Consider the following 20,027-nt stretch of genomic DNA (forward strand, 5'->3'; position numbering starts at 1 on the left):
CTGCATGTCTTTGGACTGTGGGAGGAAACCGGAGCGCCCGGAGGAAACCCACGCAGACACGGGGAGAACATGCAAACTCCACGCAGGGAGGACCTGGGAAGCGAACCCAGGTCCCCAGATCTCCCAACTGCGAGGCAGCAGCGCTACCCACTGTGCCACCGTGCCGCCCCCATTAATTATATATATATATATATATATATATATATATATATATCTCTATTATAAAAAAAAAAATCTTAGAAGGAGACGAGACATGACTTTTTCAGAGAGATACTTTCATGTCCCACGAGACGAGACTTTGCGCCAAGAGATTTAACCATGCCCGGGGCCGGAAATAAAAGACAAAGTAGATGACAAAGTAGAATGTCGTAAAGAATTAAAATACGTTGCTGCGGTACACATGCAGAGCAGGTTTGAGATAATGGAAGTACGAAAATTTGAATGTCTTAAAAAATGGATAGTAAAGGTCACATTAGTGCAAACAAATGGAAATTATTACTCTGAAATAATAGAACAGCAAAAAGAGATCAAATATATTGTTTGGATTTAAACTTTAAGTTGGAGACTTGTAGATCGTCTAATTCATGTTGCCATCAGGGAAAAGTATGGCTTCATTCTTCCCAAAGAAGAGGCGTATCCGCGAGAATTTAAAGATCTGTTGTTAGGTGAAAGTGAAATCCCGCGAGAGAAAATTTCAAGCCCCGCAAGACGAGCTTATGCAAAGAGATTTGAAAAAGTCTTGCCCACATAACCACGCACACGGTTCAATCATTTCTCATTTGTGTGAATGCTATTGTCAGACACATTTCTTGTAGAGAGAAAGAAACGATATTCACTTACGGGCAGTTATATGTTTTGTTGTCACGATGTATTCCAAAACACAGAATCAAAATTCAATGTGATATTCATGAAAAGGTAAAAGCGAAAAGAGATCTAATATATGGACATAGGTGATATGACAAAAGTATGTAGATATTGTTTGGCTTTAAACTAAGTCGGAGACATGTAGATCGTCTAATTCGTGTTGCCATTAGGGAAAAGTAGTGTTTCTTCCCAGTGAAGGCCTATCTGCGAGAATTAAGTTTTGTTGTTTGGTGAAAGTGAAATCTACTTATGCGAGCAAAGCCCCCTAGTGTGTGTGTGTATATATATTGTATGTATATATATATATATATATATATATATATATATATATATATATATAGGTGCTGGTCATAAAATTACAATATCATGACAAAGTTGATTTATTTCAGTAATTCCATTCAAAAAGTGAAAGTTGTATATTAGATTCATTCATTACACACAGACTGATGTATTTCAAATGTTTATTTCTTTTAATTTTGATGATTATAACTGACAACTAATGAAAGTCCCAAATTCAGTATCTCGGAAAATTAGAATATTGTGAAAAGGTTCAATATTGAAGACACCTGGTGCCACACTCTAATCGGCTAAATAACTCAAAACACCTGCAAAAGCCTTTAAATGGTCTCTCAGTCTAGTTCTGTAGGCTACACAATCATGGGGAAGACTGCTGACTTGACAGTTGTCCAAAAGACGACCATTGACACCTTGCACGAGGAGGGCAAGACACAAAAGGTCATTGCTAAAGAGGCTGGCTGTTCACAGAGCTCTGTGTCCAAGCACATTAATAGAGAGGCGAAGGGAAGGACAAGATGTGGTAGAAAAAAGTGTACAAGTAATAGGGATAAGCGCACCCTGGAGAGGATTGTGAAACAAAACCCATTCAAAAATGTGGGGGAGATTCACAAAGAGTGGACTGCAGCTGGAGTCAGTGCTTCAGGAACCACCACGCACAGACGTATTGAAGACATGGGTTTCAGCTGTCGCATTCCTTGTGTCAAGCCACTCTTGAACAAGAGACAGCATCAGAAGTGTCTCGCCTGGGCTAAAGACAAAAAGGATTGGACTGCTGCTGAGTGGTCCAAAGTTATGTTTTCTTATGAAAGTAAATTTTGCATTTCCTTTGGAAATCAAGGTCCCAGAGTCTGGAGGAAGAGAGGAGAGGCACAGAATCCACATTGCTTGAGGTCCAGTGTAAAGTTTCCACAGTCGGTGATGGTTTGGGGTGCCATGTCATCTGCTGGTGTTGGTCCATTGTGTTTCCTGAGGTCCAAGGTCAACACAGCCGTCTACCAGGAAGTTTTAGAGCACTTCATGCTTCCTGCTGCTGATGAACTTTATGGAGATGCAGATTTCATTTTCCAACAGGACCTGGCACCTGCACACAGTGCCAAAGCTACCAGTACCTGGTTTAAGGACCATGGTATCCCTGTTCTTGATTGGCCAGCAAACTCGCCTGACCTTAACCCCATAGAAAATCTATGGGGTATTGTGAAGAGGAAGATGCAATATGCCAGACCCAACAATTCAGAAGAGCTGAAGGCCACTATCAGAGCAACATGGGCTCTCATAACACCTGAGCAGTGCCACAGACTGATCGACTCCATGCCACGCCGCATTGCTGCAGTAATCCAGGCCAAAGGAGCCCCAACTAAGTATTGAGTGCTGTACATGTTCAAACTTTTCATGTTCATTCCTTTCAGTTGGCCAACATTTCTAAAAATCCTTTTTTTGCATTGGTCTTAATTGATATTCTAATTTTCCGAGATACTGAATTTGGGACTTTCATTAGTTGTCAGTTATAATCATCAACATTAAAAGAAATAAACATTTGAAATACATCAGTCTGTGTGTAATGAATGAATCTAATATGCAAGTTTCACTTTTTGAATGGAATTACTGAAATAAATCAACTTTGTCATGATATTCTAATTTTATGACCAGCACCTGTATATAATATATATATATATATATATATATATATATATATACAGTAATCCCTCCTCCATCGCGGGGGTTGCGTTCCAGAGCCACCCGCGAAATAAGAAAATCCGCGAAGTAGAAACCATATGTTTATATGGTTATTTTTATATTGTCATGCTTGGGTCACAGATTTGCGCAGAAACACAGGAGGTTGTAGAGAGACAGGAACGTTATTCAAACACTGCAAACAAACATTTGTCTCTTTTTCAAAAGTTTAAACTGTGCTCCATGACAAGACAGAGATGACAGTTCCATCTCACAATTAAATGAATGCAAACATATCTTCCTCTTCAAAGGAGTGCGCGTCAGGAGCAGAGCATGTCAGAGAGATAGAGAAAAGCAAACAAATCAATAGGACTGTTTGGCTTTTAAGTATGCGAAGCACCGCGGCACAAAGCTGTTGAAGGCGGCAGCTCACACCCCCCTCGTCAGGAGCAGACAAAGAGAGAGATAGAGAGAGACAGAGTTTGTTTTTCAATCAAAAATCAATACGTGCCCTTCGAGCTTTTAAGTATGCGAAGCACCGTGCAGCATGTCGCTTCAGGAAGCAGCTGCACAGAAGGTAGCAACGTGAAGATAATCTTTCAGCATTTTTAGACGAGCGTCCGTATCGTCTAGGTGTGCGAACAGCCACCCTGCTCACACCCCCTACGTCAGGATCAGAGAAAGTCAGCGCAAGAGTGAGAGAAAAGTAAGTTGGGTAGCTTCTCAGCCATCTGCCAATAGCGTCCCTTGTATGAAATCAACTGGGTAAACCAACTGAGGAAGCATGTACCAGAAATTAAAAGACCCATTTTCCGCAGAAATCCGCGAACCAGCAAAAAATCCGCGATATATATATTTAAATATGCTTACATATAAAATCCGCGATAGAATGAAGCCGCGAAAGGCGAAGCGCGATATAGCGAGGGATTACTGTATATATATATATATATATATATATATATATATATATATATATATAATGTGTATATATATGTATATAATATATATACACACATATATTTTTTTTTTTACTTTTCCTGGATTGTGTCCCTCTATCCTAAGATGCATCCCAATCTTTTTCTTTAAAAATACTTCAATACAATAGCTTCTCCTTGACATAACTTACTAGTTCAAATGGTATGGAGGTAGCTGTTGGCTATGTTTTTATATACACCTCATTTTCAAGTGGCTTCTAGTTAAGGAAAAAAACCCCAAAAAACTAGAACTTAATCTTGAGTGTGTCTGATCAAAAAATGCAGACTGACTGACTGTGCTGATATATGTGTTTAAAAAGTATGATGATTGGTTTTGTGATTACACAGAAATAAACCCTACACAGTTGTGAGCAACAGGGACAAACAAGAAGTTAATAAGTTAGCTTAAAACATAACTGATCGCTATTGTGACACCATGGGATTACTAAAATAAAGGTCTAGTACTATAGTGGTTTATAGTGGGAAATATCCTGTTTTAAATGGAGGGCTGTAATGGCTGCTGTTTTTTTTTCCCAATACAGATTCTGAATGAAAAGTTAATTACTGCTGTTGAAGCACCTTGTGCTCAAGCAGCACTTTTCTGCTTCATTTCAGTTGTCTCTTTTGTTAAGAGTCTGTACCCTTAATTGTTTATTTTAGTCTTAAACAGCCGCATACACTGTTTTTAAGTGCTACTTATTATCAATCGTGGCAAAGGAACTAATAGTTCTCCATCTAAGGTTCCATTTAGCTCTTTGTGTACTATCTGGTTAAATAAAATATTTGGAAGGCAATTGAAGGGGAAAAAAGCGAAGGACTGAGAATTACTTAACCATGTCATGCTATAAATCATTTGGAAGAATTCATTGAAAAGGAAAAAATATCTAATAAGCCATAAAATTAAATAAGATCTGTTAATGGCAAGGACTAGTTTCTAATTAAACAATCTGGGTAAAACAAAAACCTGCAGCCACTACAGCCTTCCAGAAGTAACTTTGCAGACCCCTGGTTTAAGGCATGACAGTCCAACACACAATAGAAAGACACAGCTACACGGACACTGAACGACAGGGAAGTATTCAGTTCATTACATTAGTTGAAACGCACCTTAAAGACCTTACACAGATTAATGTATACTAGCCGACGCCCGCCATAGCATACGGCGGTGTAAGAATAGGAACAGAAAACAGTGAGAAAGGAATTCAGAAATCATGAAGAAATAAATACTTCTTGAAAGATGCAGTGTGCATGTAGAATTTCCGGCCAAGTGGGATTAAATGTGAAAGTGATAAATAAATCAGGCTTTCCGAATTTACGTACTATGGCCATAGCATCCTGATAGTTTTGTTGCATGTATCTTGGACTTCCTGGAAATGTGGACGGTAATATGATTATTTTGCCTACACTTACGTTGTTATTTTCAGCGTTTGCTTGCAGTGCATCAGATAGTCCTTTGTATTGTTCCACGGGCAGATCTTGTTGATGTAATCTGAGATAGTTGAGACGCGCGCTTTCTGTTTTAACATACGCATCTACAACGTACTGTTGGAATAGTTTGCCGCTGGAGTGCAAAATACTAAAAGTATTCCTCATTGCTAATCTGTACATGTAAAAGTGGCATTGAGTAAGCCTTATTCGCTTGGCGGTTCTTTTATTGGGAACATGTTGTAAATCTGTGTGCCAGCCAATGTCTCTGTAAGGGAATAAGAGTGGGTAAACCATAGGATCTTAATTCATATTGAGCGTGGAAATCTGTTTACAGGAGTTGCCTATGGGATAGATGCAAAGGTCCCTTTTGGTAGGCGTTTCGCTATCATTTCCGACGAAAATCGCTGCAACATCGGTGTGTGACATGTCAGGGCATTGTATCGTCATAAATCCTGCCCAGGGTTTTCCTTGAAAACCATTCGTACAGATGCTGTTGGATTGGACTGAGCGATTTCATGCATGTGTTTGTATGATTTAGCGATGGGGTTGATGGTTCTGAGCATGGAATCTAGCTGGAGAAGTACATTTTCGCTACATGCAGAGTTTGCTTTATTTTGTAAGCATACTTTAGTAGCTTGCGCTGTGTCAAAAACATACAACTGTCCATATCCTGGAGAGGTAGAAGTGTTAGCGTATAGTGGAGAGATTTGGTGATAAATTTGCCCGTGTATTTTAAAACAGTGTGGTCCGTGGTCAGGAAATTGAGTTATCTGTGCACCCATGGAAGCAAACGCTAGAGAAGGGTTGTATTCTTGAATGTGTTCACGATAATTTTTAGCTTTTGATGTTTGCTGTGTAAGAAGCTGTTGTAAAGATACAGGTGGCTCCCGCAAAGGTGGTAAAGCTACTTTACCGTTGTGGCAGCACCTCGAGTACTTGTTGGATATACAGTATTATGTTCAGCAGGCCAGTATAGTACATGACATGGAAGAGGACGAATAGGAATCGAGAAATGCCGTGTCGGCTGCGTGTGGGCAGGACCGGTTTTGAAGTGGAAGCAGGACGAACCAGAAGAGAAATATATATGAGATAATCATGCAACATTTATACTGTAAGAAAACCTTATTTAAAAGAATATCAAAATAGAGAATGAAAAACTTTGTTTAAAATGTATCAAAAAATCATTTAAAAAAAAAAAAAAAGAACATCCTGAAAACATCTTTCATTTTGCTACGGAGGAGGCTAACACAAAGTCCTGGTTTGAGAGATGTGGTGCTCTTTTAGAATTAGTAATGTCACAGTCTGCTTTGCAAAGAACAACTAGATGCTTTACCAGATATTATGTCCTCTGTGACCTCGCCAACCTTCTGAAACACTGCACATGCTGGAGTAAAGATGGTAGTTCAGCCAAGCAGATAGCTATGCAATTATATGATGACATCTGCTTGTCATAATATTGTCCCAGTTCCAGTTATAAGCACTGATGGCTCAGGTGGGTGTCATAACTTAGGGATTCTTTACTTATTACACCTTAAGTGCTCGATGAAGATGTAGTAAAGTTTCAGTGTCGAGTCACCAAACATTATTGCTGACGAGGTACTTTAGAGATTTAGTAAATCAACCTGCTTAGGTGTCGACTTCCAGCACTACGTAATACCTATAGGAGCTGGACAGTTGGATTTAAAGCATCTAATGAGTTGAAATAGTGGAGTGCAGCCTCACTTGAAAAGCCAGTGTGTACTCTGGCTTTACAGCACCAACACACTTCAGTTTGAAAGTTTCACAATTTCCTTTCATCTCTGTTCCAGGAGTGGATTAATTATAAATAAAGGCTGAATTGGCATAAGCCACAGTAATTTGGGGTGCACATCAAAAATGTAATGAGGTAGAAGTGAATAATAAATAAGAAATGTTGCATCAAGAATTTTGAAATTTTAAAATGTGTGCCTCAGTGTAATTGTATACATTATAACTATTCTCAATTCTAATTCTGGGGAAGCTTACGCTAGTTCAATCTTTTTCTCAATTGTAGTAGAATTTTGTCATTTATCACCCTTTGACAGAGGTCCATAAAGGGCGAGATCCCTGGAGAAGGATCAAAAACAATAACCTATTCGTAATCGCTGACCTTGAAATAGTCTTAAATGATGCCCCACATGCTTATGTTTGAAATTTGTTATTTTCCATCTTCTGGCAGTAGCTCTTAGAGGGCTAGGACCACCAATAAAGAATCAAATATCCAACATATTGTTATACTAGACAAAGAGCCCGTTTCGACAACGTAAGATGAAACGGGCAAAAGTGGAATAGTAATAAGTATAAGCACCACAAACCTGATATAGGTGTATTGAATGAATGCGTAATTAGGCCTTGAGCTGTAGTCGAAATCGTCTTTCAGGCCTCTAGAGCTTTAATTGAAGTCGCCTTTCTCTTTGAATTTTTGCGGACGTAAATCCGCCGCCTCCTGCGATGTTGGGGTTGGATGTCAGTCGAAGTCGCCTTTCTCTTTGAATTTTCGCGGCCGTAAATCCGCCGCCTGCCGCGATGTCGGTCTCGTAAGGTTTTTCGGGCAGCTGCGCAGAAAAGTGACTGCACATTCAGCTTCGGACAGACGTGAGTGAGTGAGTGAGGAGACTGGCGAATTATGTATTAAGATTCGTGATCAGTAACCAAGAAACAGCATAAATTGACATTCCACATGCCTACATTTCTGAACCCCTTTTTTTTTTTTTTTTTTTTTAAGTTTGGTGATAGAAGCGACTTTGATCCCTCATATTCCATTAGGGGGTGAACCAACCCTGGAGTTGGTTGATGTGGCATGCACAATTTTAAGTCCTTCTGATCATTTTTGCTGAGGACATCTATTGGTTTACTCTTTATCATAAGGATGTAAACAAAATATGGATCAAAAATTTCCTAAAATGAGGGTTTTTTTGGGTCTAGAGGGCCAAAGATAGGGGGTTAAAGCTTGGCATCTTGCATAACTAAATATTAAGACAAGTCAAACAGTATGTCATTTGTGCAGGTTTTCTTGTACTGGTGAGTCAGGAGGCAAATAAAAAACTGAAGGGATTGTTAAAGTGTTTAGAAGTAATTTTTATGAACACACACAAAGAGTCCATTTCCTTCATTATTGGCTTCATAAAAGAGAACTGACAATATCTATGTGCATTTTCATGATAAACATCTGAAATATCCAACAGGGCAGTGGCGCAGTGGGTAGCGCTGCTGCCTCGCAGTTAGGAGACCCAGGTTCCTTTCCCTTCACTACAGCTGACTCAGGTGACTTAATACTAGTCCAAAAAATTTAATATCTGAATTGTCACCCTGTAACTTCTACCAGGTGTATAAGAGATCCTTGCCTAAATATAATACAATTAATATAATCTTAGTGGTTATAGTTTAGCTGTACAACCCCAATTCCAAAAAAGTTAGGCTGCTCTGTAAAATGTAAATAAAAACAGAATGCAATGATTTGAAAATCTCATAAACCCATATTTTATTCACAATAGAACATAGAAAACATATTAATTGTTTAAATTGAGAAAATTTACCATTTTAAGAAAAGAATACGGTCACTTTAAATTTGACAGCAGCAACACATCTCAAAAAAGTTGCGAGAGGGTCATGTTTACCACTGTGTAGCATTATCTACATTTTAACAACAGTCAATAAATGTCTGGGAACTGAGGAAAGCAGTTGCTGGACTTTTAGGAGAGAAATGTTGACCCCTTCTTGTGTGATAGAGGATTCTAGCTGCTCAATACTCTTGGGTCCTCTTTGTCATATTTTTCGTTTTGTGATGCTCCAAATGTTTTCAATTGGTGAAAGGTCTTGACTGCAGGCAGGCCAATTCAGCACCCGGACTCTTGTACTACAAAACAATGCTGTTGTAATAGATGTAGTATGCAGTTTAGCATTATCTTACTGAAATATGCAAGGCCTCCCCTGAAAATACGTCATCTGGATGGGAGTAGATGTTGCTTTAAAACCTGTATATACCTTTCAGCATCGATGATGCCTTTCCAGATGTGCAAGCTGCCCATTCCATAGGCACTAATGCACCCCCATACCACCAGAGATGCAGGCTTTTGAATTGAGCACTGAAACCAAGCAAGATGGCCCCTCTCCTCGTTAGTCCAGAGGACAGAGTGTCCATGTTTTCCAAAATGAATTTCAAATTTTGATTCATCTGACTACAGAACAGTTTTCCACTTTGCTTCCATCCATTTTAAATGAGCTTTGCCCAGAGAAGACGGCGGTGTTTCTGGATTGTGTTCACATTTGGTTTCTTCTTTGAATATCAGAGCTTTAACCTGGATCTGTGAATGGCACAGTGAACTGTGTTCACAGACCATGAGTTCTGGAAGTGTTCCTGAGCCCATGCTGTGATTTCCATGACAGAATCAGGCCTGTTTTTAATGCAGTGCTGGCTGAGGCCCCGAAGTTCACAGGCATCCAGTATTAATTTTCAGCCTTATTCCTTCTGCACAAAGATTTCTCCAGATTCTCAGCATCTTTGGATAATATTATGTACTATAGATGATGTGATATTCAAATTCTTTGTAGTTTTAATGTTGCAGAACATTATTCTGAAATTGCTCCTCAATTTGTTGACATATTTTTTCCAGATTGGTGAACCTCTGCTCATCTTTACTTCTGAGAGACTCTACCTCTTTAAGATGCTCTTTTTATTACCTAATCAAGTTACTGACCTGTTGCCAATTAACCTAATTAGTTGCAGTATGTTCCTCCAGCTGTTTCTTTTTACTTTTCCAGCCTTTTGTTGCCCCCGTCCCAACTTAACTTTTTTGAGACGTCAAATTCAAAATGAGCTAATATTTTTCATGAAATAGTAAAATGTCTCACTTTCAACATTTGATTTGTTTTCTGTGTTCTGTGGTGAATAAAATACGGGTTTATGAGATTTGCAAATTATTGCATTGTTTATATTTTCGTTTTACACAGCGTCCCAACGTGTATGGGATTGGGGTCGTATTACAAATACTATATCATCTTGAACAGATTAAAGGTTAAGGCTGCCTAACTAATTTCAGAAGTTTTTACATAATTTCCTTCATTATTGCTGTAATGATGAGCTTTAGGCTAAAAATTGCAAATTAAAAGTATCAACAGAAAAAAAAATCGATTTTGCTCCATGTCAGAAAATATTAAATGTGTATTTGTGCTCAGTATAACCTTGAAATAAGTGCTTTGGGCGTTGACTACAATACAACTATAAAAGTGTAGTAAAAATTAGAAAGCTGGTCCATCAGATAAAGGGTCAGACGACTGATTAAAAATTTAAGCTTTAATACCGTAGAAAAAAAGTTTCAACACTTAATAGAAAGCATTATTCAATCTTCCTTCCATAAAAAGCATTCTGCTCTTCCTGACCTTTCTGCCCTCTAATACCGAGCAGGACCTCTTTATTACGGTTTACTCTTTATGGTATCCAAATCCGATGTACCATCTTTCACATTGTGATACAAATTTGGCTGTGATTTCTTGGTATAGTTATAAGCTAAACTTCAGTATTTTTAAATACACTAGCTTCAGCATTAAATTAAGTCAGATTACTCAAACAGGTTTTAGAGGTGAGAATAGATTTAACAGTTTTTCTGCTACTACCCATTAAATTATAAACCGGTCTAATTTTTAAAATGGGTAATTGTTCATTTCATTCACCTTTGAAAGTACAGAATGTGAACTGACAGTCTATTGTTTTTTTTTATTTAAACTGCCTATTTTCAAAGGTAACAATAGCATTAATTTTTTCTAAGAGAGGAAAAAAAAATCAAATAATATTCAAAATGAATGGCTTCATGTAACTGATTACAGTGCTCAGTGTGTAGTTAAGGTAAGTAGTTGTTTTTAGTGACACTAAATGTTGCTAATGGCCAAACTCTACACCTCAATGGACACCATCAACTCACTGATGACCGGTGTAAATCATTCCTCTGGTTGTATAAATATTGTACTCTGCACTTGTGGTGTGCAAATCAGTTTGAATTCTGCTTAAAAAACAGAATCAAAGCAAGTACATTTATAGACTGCTTAATCTGTGTTTTTTGTTTTGCAGCTGTGACAAAAATTGTGAAGAGAGACTCAGCCCTTCAGTTTGGAGTGAAGGGAAGACTCTTGGGATGGTTTGTATTTTAAAACTTCCAATGAGAAGGGTTTAGGTAGAAAGAAAAGATAAATGGCCCAAGCACCACTATGCTTTAAAATATTAAACTCTTAAATGTTAGGGCAAAGCTGGAAAGTTAGGAAAATACAAAATATACCATGTTCATCCTAATAATACTAATTCAGTTAATAATTTTGAAATATAAGCATTCTGAGTTGTATAAACGCAAACACCACTATAAGTATATCGTGTTGACATACACTTATATACAGATTGCTTTCTCGTAGCTCAACAAATAAAATGCCACTTTGATTGCATTGGGCATACAGTGTAGCACATGGCCATGGGTGGATGTCAAAAAACTCAAAAATACAAATTCCTGTAATGCAGCTGGGCTTTTAAATTCTTAATTGTACATACGACCAACATGGTATGCTACACTTTGTTATTCCCTGGTGCCGCAGTATACTACAATGTAGTAAAATACAAACTTCAGTTTAATGGGAAACCCGCATCTGCTTTCATGATCTAATCCTTACCCCCATTTTGATGGTCTTGTTACCTGAAACTTTATGGAGGAAACTCTCATCACTCCTTTTTTTGCGTTTTTATTTCAAGATAAAACTACATATGTTCTGCTCAAATGTATCAATTGAAAAAGTATGCCACAACCAAATTTAGATTTATATTATATACCCTTAATGTGTATTGTTTTGTTCCATCCTTCTTCTGTCGTCATCCCTTTAAATGTAATGTACTGCAGTGTTTAGTGAGAAAATGCCAAATCTTTTCACCCTACAAGCCTGTGTAATGCATAACCCAGTGGGATTAGCAGAGCACTTGAAATTCAATATACAGTCTAACTAAGCCACATCAATGACTTGGTTTATTGGCACACACAAAACCAAGGTACGGTGAGTTACCCTGTTAACGCAGAACCCTGGTTTTTTTTTTTTTTTTAAATCTGTATTTACATGCACAAGTCCACTGAGCAAGTTCTTCTTTGGCCAGACTCTCTACTGTCATAAAAATGTGCTAAAAAATATTAAAACAACATCATCAGCATCCGTGAATCTGAAAGCAAGCATGGAGCCTGTGTCTCCCGAGAGTGACGCTCAGCTTAGCACTGTATGTTCAGCTTATCAACAGAATTTTGAGACACGCTGTTCCAACCAGGAGAATGAATAATGCAAATGGATGCCTGTGGACACTTCCAAGGTTTACTAGCTGTGGCTGCTGAATGCGTGTGCAAAGTTAATACATGCACAGGTCAACGGACTGCAGTGGACATGTGCCAACTACGAGATCCTTAACTGTGACCTGGTTAAGGGTTTCCGTGACCATATGAGTGGTCTAACTTGTGGAGAAATCTGTGTGTGTTAACCCAGTTTAGCAGAGACCAATATCCCAGTTTGTCTAATTGGAAGAAGGGTATTTGTAGCATTTTTGAAACTGGGTTTGTATGAATAACCGGGTTATTAAAGTGCACGTTGACGCACTGAATGGCAGACATTCTGCTTTTAAAACAATAACATTTACAGCTTTTAAATTGAATGCATATTAAAAAGTTAACAATAAAGTGTCAGATGAGAGAATGAGGTACAAGTAATAATGAGGTATACTTTATTTCTAATGGGCATTATAAGTAGTTTCTCTCTCTTTTTTTTTTTTTTTTTTAACCTTCTTTTCAAACCCAATTGACCTTTTATTTAATACAAATGGGATCTTATGTGTTATGGTGAGCCACACATTTTACTGTGCATTATATATAAAAAATAAAGGTAAATTTTGTGGCCGTGCTTATTAATCCTGTTAAGTTAATCTGCAGTTAGTATGCAAGGAAAGCTGCAGCTCTTTGGAAACTACAGTGCTGTTTACTTACTTTTCACAGAAACACACATACATTTTAATAACATGTTATTGTCCATTAGAATATTTCTAAATTTTAGAAGGTAATAAATATACGTATTAGGAATGACAGGAACTCACTGTTATGGTGTTTCCGCTTCTTCCCCCAGCGTGTACAAGCATCTTGTGTGTTCTGGCTGCAGTGAATACGTGGGAATATCGATTTGTTCTTCGACTGATGCACTTGCTCAAATCAGGAATTACTTTCTGCTCTTCAAAGAAAAAGTTAATTGGTAAGAAAAGTATCTGAGATTTAATATTTTCTAATTTATTCTAATCAATATATGGTCAAAAAGCAAATCAAGCACAAATATGTTATGTATTGAGATTTTTATAGCTAAGGAGAAACCAATTAAGTTTGCACTCATTATATTGTAGCTTTCTTGAAGACTATTTCAGGATCACAGGGGGCTGAAACTTACTCTGGTAACATTGGACAAAAGGCAGGAAGCAGCTCTGGAGAAGGCACCTCCTATGCACACTCACACTGGGCCAATTCAGAATACACAGACAGCCTGACATGTGGGAGAAATGCCTACAGACACGAGGACGACGCACAAGTGCCACATGCACTTTAAGGACATGACACAGTGACACCCTGCAAATTAAAATGTACAACAGTTAACAGCAAAGCAGTACTCTAATATGTAGTGCATACCTGCCGAGAATTATTATGTGCGATGATCAAAGTAAAGGGCTGTATATGTATATAATCCCCCTGGAATTAATAAAGTATCTATCTATCTATCTATCTATCTATCTATCTATCTATCTATCTATCTATCTATCTATCTATCTATCTATCTATCTATCTATCTATCTATCTATCTATCTATCTATCTATCTATCTATCTATCTATCTATCTATCTATCTATCTATCTATCTATCTATCTATCTATCTATCTATCTATCTATCTATCTATCTATCTATCTATCTATCTATCTATCTATCTATCTATCTATCTATCTATCTATCTATCTATCTATCTATCTATCTATCTATCTATCTATCTATCTATCTATCTATCTATCTATCTATCTATCTATCTATCTATCTATCTATCTATCTATCTATCTATCTATCTATCTATCTATCTATCTATCTATCTATCTATCTATCTATCTATCTATCTATCTATCTATCTATCTATCTATCTATCTATCTATCTCCTCACTGTGACAGCCTCACCTGCTTTGTCTCATGTGTTACCCCCTGCTTATAGAATGTAATGAAGTAGAAGAGAGTATATATTTCATTACTGTCTCAAACATTTCTCTTTTTGAGAATTATATCTGTAATTAATTTCTACTGCTAGTATCTTTTCAAGATTTTTCAAGGTCAGAAACCTCACAACCTACTGTTGTGCGAGTCCATTCTCTTCTCGACTTGGTCATGGCAGACACGGCAAGGTTGTGAAGTGCAGTTCATTGATTGCGTATTTTTATTTCACTTGCTTGTTGTAGATAATATGAGAATTTGCCATGTGCACAGTAAACAATCAGAGACACAGTAAAATGAAAATCTTATTTTGCATGCACAAATTAAACACGACAGTACAATTAAAGTGTTAAGTCATTTACCAAGAAAGACACATTTCCGCAACAATAACAGTAGTGCAAAGTTTGCATATAAAGTTCAAATATTATAAATATAATGTAAACATATACATCAGATAGTGAGATTGAAGCATATAATTAAAAAGACATGTAATCCAAGTATAATAATTCAAAAGGCAAATTACTAGCTGGTTGGCAGATACTGTAGGTCCAAGTCTGATATTGTGATGAGAAGAAGTAATGAACAGGAATCATTCACTAGTCTCCTTGTCCTGGCAGCGTGTCACCAGATTTACCACCTCCCTCCTGTAGGCCTTCTCATCTCTCCTGTGGTATCATCTGCAAATTTGAGATCTCTATTAAATACGGGTAATCTCATGGTATGGTACCAAGTGCCACTGCATACCATCTTCCGGCCACCTTTCCAGGACAGGTCATCTGCTAGTGTTACCCCGTAGAAAAGGCTTGTTTTTAATGCTCATATGAAAGGATGTGACTATTGTTAGACTACGTTAGATTAGATAAACTTTATTAATCCCAAGGGGAAATTAAGATGCATGCAGCAACAGAAACATAAGAAACAAAGTCACAGACTCACAGGACAAATAATACAATTAATCAATAGATGAATTAATAAATAATGAATGTACACTTGTGCAGAAGTATTTAGTCTGGTCAGGAGGAAGTACTGAATTGTTTGATAGTTGCGGGCAGAAAAGACCCCCAGATCTGCTTCTTAGCACACTGTGGAGGAATAACTGTGGCAACAAGTGCTCTAAGACCCCGCTTCCTGAAGGGGATGGAGAGAATTTTTCATGAGGATCTTGAATGTTGCCACCAACCTCTTTTCCACAACAGCTTCCAGTATTTCCAGGGTTTGCCCTGTGATAGAGCAGCTTGTCCTGTTAAGTTTGTTCAGGCATTGTGCATCTTTTGAGTGCAAGTTGCTTCCCCAGGAGATTGCAGAATAGAATACAACACTGGCTGATATGGACTGGCAGAACATTTCCCGCAGCTTGCTGCACACATTAAAAGATGCGAGTCTCCTTGGGAAGTACAGTTGGGTCTGGCCCTTCTTATAAAGAGTCACTGTGTTGCCCTGCCAGAGTGGTCCAGTTTGCTGTTTATGTGAACACCCAGGCACTTCCACGCCCTCCCCCTGAAGGGTGACTGGTCCGAGATGTTCTTTGGCATGCTGGAAGTCCAGCACCAACTCCTTATGTTGAGTTACAGGTGGTTCTCCCTGCACTACAAGATACAAGTTCTCCACACGCCTCATATAATCTGATTCATCTACATTATTAATGCAACCTATGATGGAGCAGTCATATGAGAATTTCTGTTGAAGGAAAAGCACAGGTTTTGTACTGGAAGTTTGTTGTGTAGAGCGTAAACAAGAGAGATGGGATATAATACATTACAATTATATATCCTGTGCCATTTAGACATTGCTGTATTCATTTCAGATGACCCAATTTGTGGTGTGAAAACCAGCCACCCACCGTTACACTGCTACCACCAGCCAGCACTTGTGACCATGGCTGGATACACAAATGTTTCTTTTCTCCCTGTACCTTGACTTTTTGTTTAACTGGGTGTTGAGCTCCTGTGCTTTATCTGTGAGAAGATCTTTGTTGGCGTGTCAGTCTTGGTACTGTTACTGTTATTTGGCTAACTGGAATCCATCTGTTCACCTCCATTTCTAACCACATGGACCCTTGTTGACCGACATTTTTGGCTGATATCCCACCGTAGATATATAAATACCAAGGCCATGCTCCAGTGCCCCATCAGTGTCACTGTTCCTGATGTGTTCAGTGCCCACTAACATTCATGGTTCCCTTTTGGCTGCACTCACACACGTTCTCTGCCTTCATTGACCAACCCAACTCGTATAGCATTGTCTATAAATAATGAACCATCAATTACCAGAAAAAGGGTAGCTAAACTCAAAGTATATATTCTGTTTTCCCCCCCCCGACTTACCACAACAGCAGAAACAAATGTGGCTGAAAATAACCTGCTTCCCAGTGCTAAAGTATCTATCTATCTATCTATCTATCTATCTATCTAGTGGCAAAGAACCATAGGTGAACCTAGTCTGATACCCACCAAAAGGCATCAATAATCATTTACATCTTGATACTGTACAATGTCAACACTTTAAAACTGCCCCAATTTCATTATGTATTTTTGCTTCTTCAGTTATGTTTTTCAGTTGAAGGAAATGGTTCCAGCTTCTAATATGGAATTTTCAATTCAGAAATATAAGAATGTTCTGGCAAAGGTACTGTATGTGTTCGTTGTTCTTATGTACTCTAACTTGAGTAAGTGCTTTGTGTGTTTCTATCAAAAGTGCACAGGACAGTTGCTGAGCTCGATAGAGTCAGGCCGATATCTTAGAGTGCCTCATTCCAGTGGTGAAATGGAATTTCTCAGGAAGAACATGGCAATTTTTGTGTTCATAAGAATTAATTTTGAATGCTTTGAAATCGCTTCAGTTTTTTTTTTTAACACCTTTACAATAAAAAGTAAACAAATGGGTGTCTTCAGCAAAAAAAAAGAGTAGAAAGAGTAGTCAAAGTTACTCCTTTTCACAAAACTTTGAAAAAAAAAATGGAAATCGATAATAAGCAGGTATGTGGAGTGTCATTTAATGTGATTTGGAGGTCACTGATCACATATCTGACCAATTGTTTTGATATTTGATTATTAATGGGTGATCCTAGAAGATAAAAATGACAAATTTCAAACACAACAATGTGGGGATATCATTTTAGAGTATTTCAAGGTCTGTGATTACAAATAGGATATTACCTTTGATCCTTTGGTCGTAAGCTAGCAGTCTGTGGATATCTATCACAGTGAAAAGTGACACATTTTGATTACAAGAGAGAATATTTAGACTTTAAACATTTAAATTAAAACACACATTTTACATTTCAAATATTTGACTCATCTATTCTGGTCTTTTATGTACTTATTCCTCATGAAGTTAATCATTACATTTCTAACCTGAGTCTAAAGGTGTTTTCACACTCCAAGTCTGTTTGCTTTGTTTCATGTGAGTGGATGATTAGAATTTTGTTTCAATTTCAACTTAGTTCGGTTGTAATTCACACTGCAAACTTTCAAGCGAAGTAAACATATCAATAAACATGTTGATGGCATGTCATGGGCTTCTTTCATTTTTAAATTTTTTTTTCAGGGAAAAATAATCAAATCAGTTGTGTTTGTGCACTGTCGCATTTTCTGTAATTACCTGGTTTATTTAGCAAACACACCTTTATAAGCAAAATGCCTATTATTGAATAATTGGAAAAATACTTCAAGTACGTGTGATATGAAAAGGACACATTACATGTTTCAAATAGATGAGTGTACAAGAGAAGGCAAGCTCTGCTGAGGGTACACCCTGATGTGTTTCAGTTTTATAACAACAGACATGTCAGGCGAGCTTCATTTAACTGTGTCATATTAAGTTATTTACTCTCCAACATATGCGGGTAAGCTCAATTAGGTTATCTCAAATCGTATGTCTAATGCTTTAACTCCTACAACTATTTGTTAATAATGTAAAATTTTGGACTGATATATTAAGATTTACTGCCAATGCCAAAGTTAATGTACCTACATCATACCCAAAAACCTATTGCATTGGGAAGACACCCCACGTGCATGAATCGCTTTCATGGTGTAAGATTAGGGGGCTACAGGCACTATTATTTGTTTCTTGCCACCCTGGCATCTACACCTTCTTGTTCTTGTGTGCAGGGGCCATGTATTAGGCGTTAGGCTTGCTTTGATTGACAGGTAATTGTACAAGGTGTTTTAGATAGATAGATAGATACTTTATTAATCCCAATGGGAAATTCACATTCTTCAGCAGCAGCATACTGATACAATAAATAATATTAAATTAAAGAATGATAATAATACAGGTGAAAAAAACAGACAATAACTATGTATAATGTTAAATATTAACGTTTACCCCCCCTGGTGGAATTAAAGAGTCGCATAGTTTGGGGGAGGAACGATCTCCTCAATCTGTCTGTGGAGCAGGACAGTGACAGCAGTCTGTCGCTGAAGCTGCTCTTCTGTCTGGAGATGACACTGTTTAGTGGATGCAGTGGATTCTCTATAATTGATAGGAGCCTGCTGAGCGCCCTTCGCTCTGCCACAGATGTTAAACTGTCCAGCTCCATGCCAACGATAGAGCCTGCCTTCCTCACCAGTTTGTCCAGGCGTGAGGCGTCTTTCCTCTTAATGCTGCCTCCCCAGCACACCACGGAGTAGAAGAGGGCGCTCGCCACAACTGTCTGATAGAACATCTGCAGCATCTTATTGCAGATGTTGAAGGAAGCCAGCCTTCTAAGGAAGTATAACCGGCTTTGTCCTTTCTTGCACAGAGCATCAGTATTGGCACTCCAGTCTAATTTGTCATCCAGCTGCACTCCCAGATATTTATTTATTATATATTATATATTATTTATTTACATTTATTATTTATATATATTATATATTTATTTATTTTATGTGAAAGGTGCAAATGATACACAAATGTGCTTACTTATTTTAACCCTTTTGTTGTTTTTAATGTTCCATGTTAACCCTCGGTATTAATAATATGTCCTAATTAACAATAGGAAACATTTAGCTTCATTACCACAGCACAAACAATTTCACCCTTAAGACACAGTATTTCTTCTACTTGGATCAGTCCCATGTCTGATTGGACTCTTACCTCATGCAAACTGCGCCAGCTTTCACATGGTATGGCGCACTGACCACCCTTTACAAAGGGTCTTGGTCCGGTTGTTTTGGTCTGTACCCAAGTAAGTTCAAGCATGTTCACATTTGCCTAAACAAGCAGGACTTTCGGGGAAATTGCACTAGAGTTCGACAAAAAAAAAACCACTGCAGATGAACTAGGTGTGAAAACGCCTTTAGATGCCAAAAACCCTCCGATTCACTAATTTAATGGGCAGCCATGAACTGGGCCTCAGAACAGGCAACTTTATGAATCAAAGAGACATTCCTGACCACTTTTTCCTAGGCTGTCTTTAAAAATGTTGTGAACGTATCATACTGTAATTAGGCTAAATGTGCATCAACCTTCAGATTTTGTTTTTGCTAACTGGTGTGTTTCTTAAGATTTCTGTGTAGCACCAAATGTTCTAAACATGATATTTCATAC

At 37.8% G+C, this 20,027-nt stretch overlaps 1 protein-coding gene across 1 annotated transcript in view; it reads left to right on the top strand.

Moving 5' to 3' along the window:
- The window catches only part of oip5 (opa interacting protein 5), a 29,140-nt gene that overhangs the window by 6,639 nt on the left and 2,474 nt on the right, over nt 1-20,027 (top strand). The window contains exons 2-4 of the mRNA XM_028821959.2: nt 11,317-11,383; nt 13,383-13,505; nt 17,036-17,117. Coding sequence (XP_028677792.2) covers nt 11,317-11,383; nt 13,383-13,505; nt 17,036-17,117 — 272 coding nt within the window. The remainder of the gene's footprint in view (nt 1-11,316; nt 11,384-13,382; nt 13,506-17,035; nt 17,118-20,027) is intronic.

This window comes from Erpetoichthys calabaricus, chromosome 16, assembly GCF_900747795.2.
Source record: "Erpetoichthys calabaricus chromosome 16, fErpCal1.3, whole genome shotgun sequence".
Classification (NCBI taxonomy): Eukaryota; Metazoa; Chordata; class Cladistia; order Polypteriformes; family Polypteridae; genus Erpetoichthys; species Erpetoichthys calabaricus.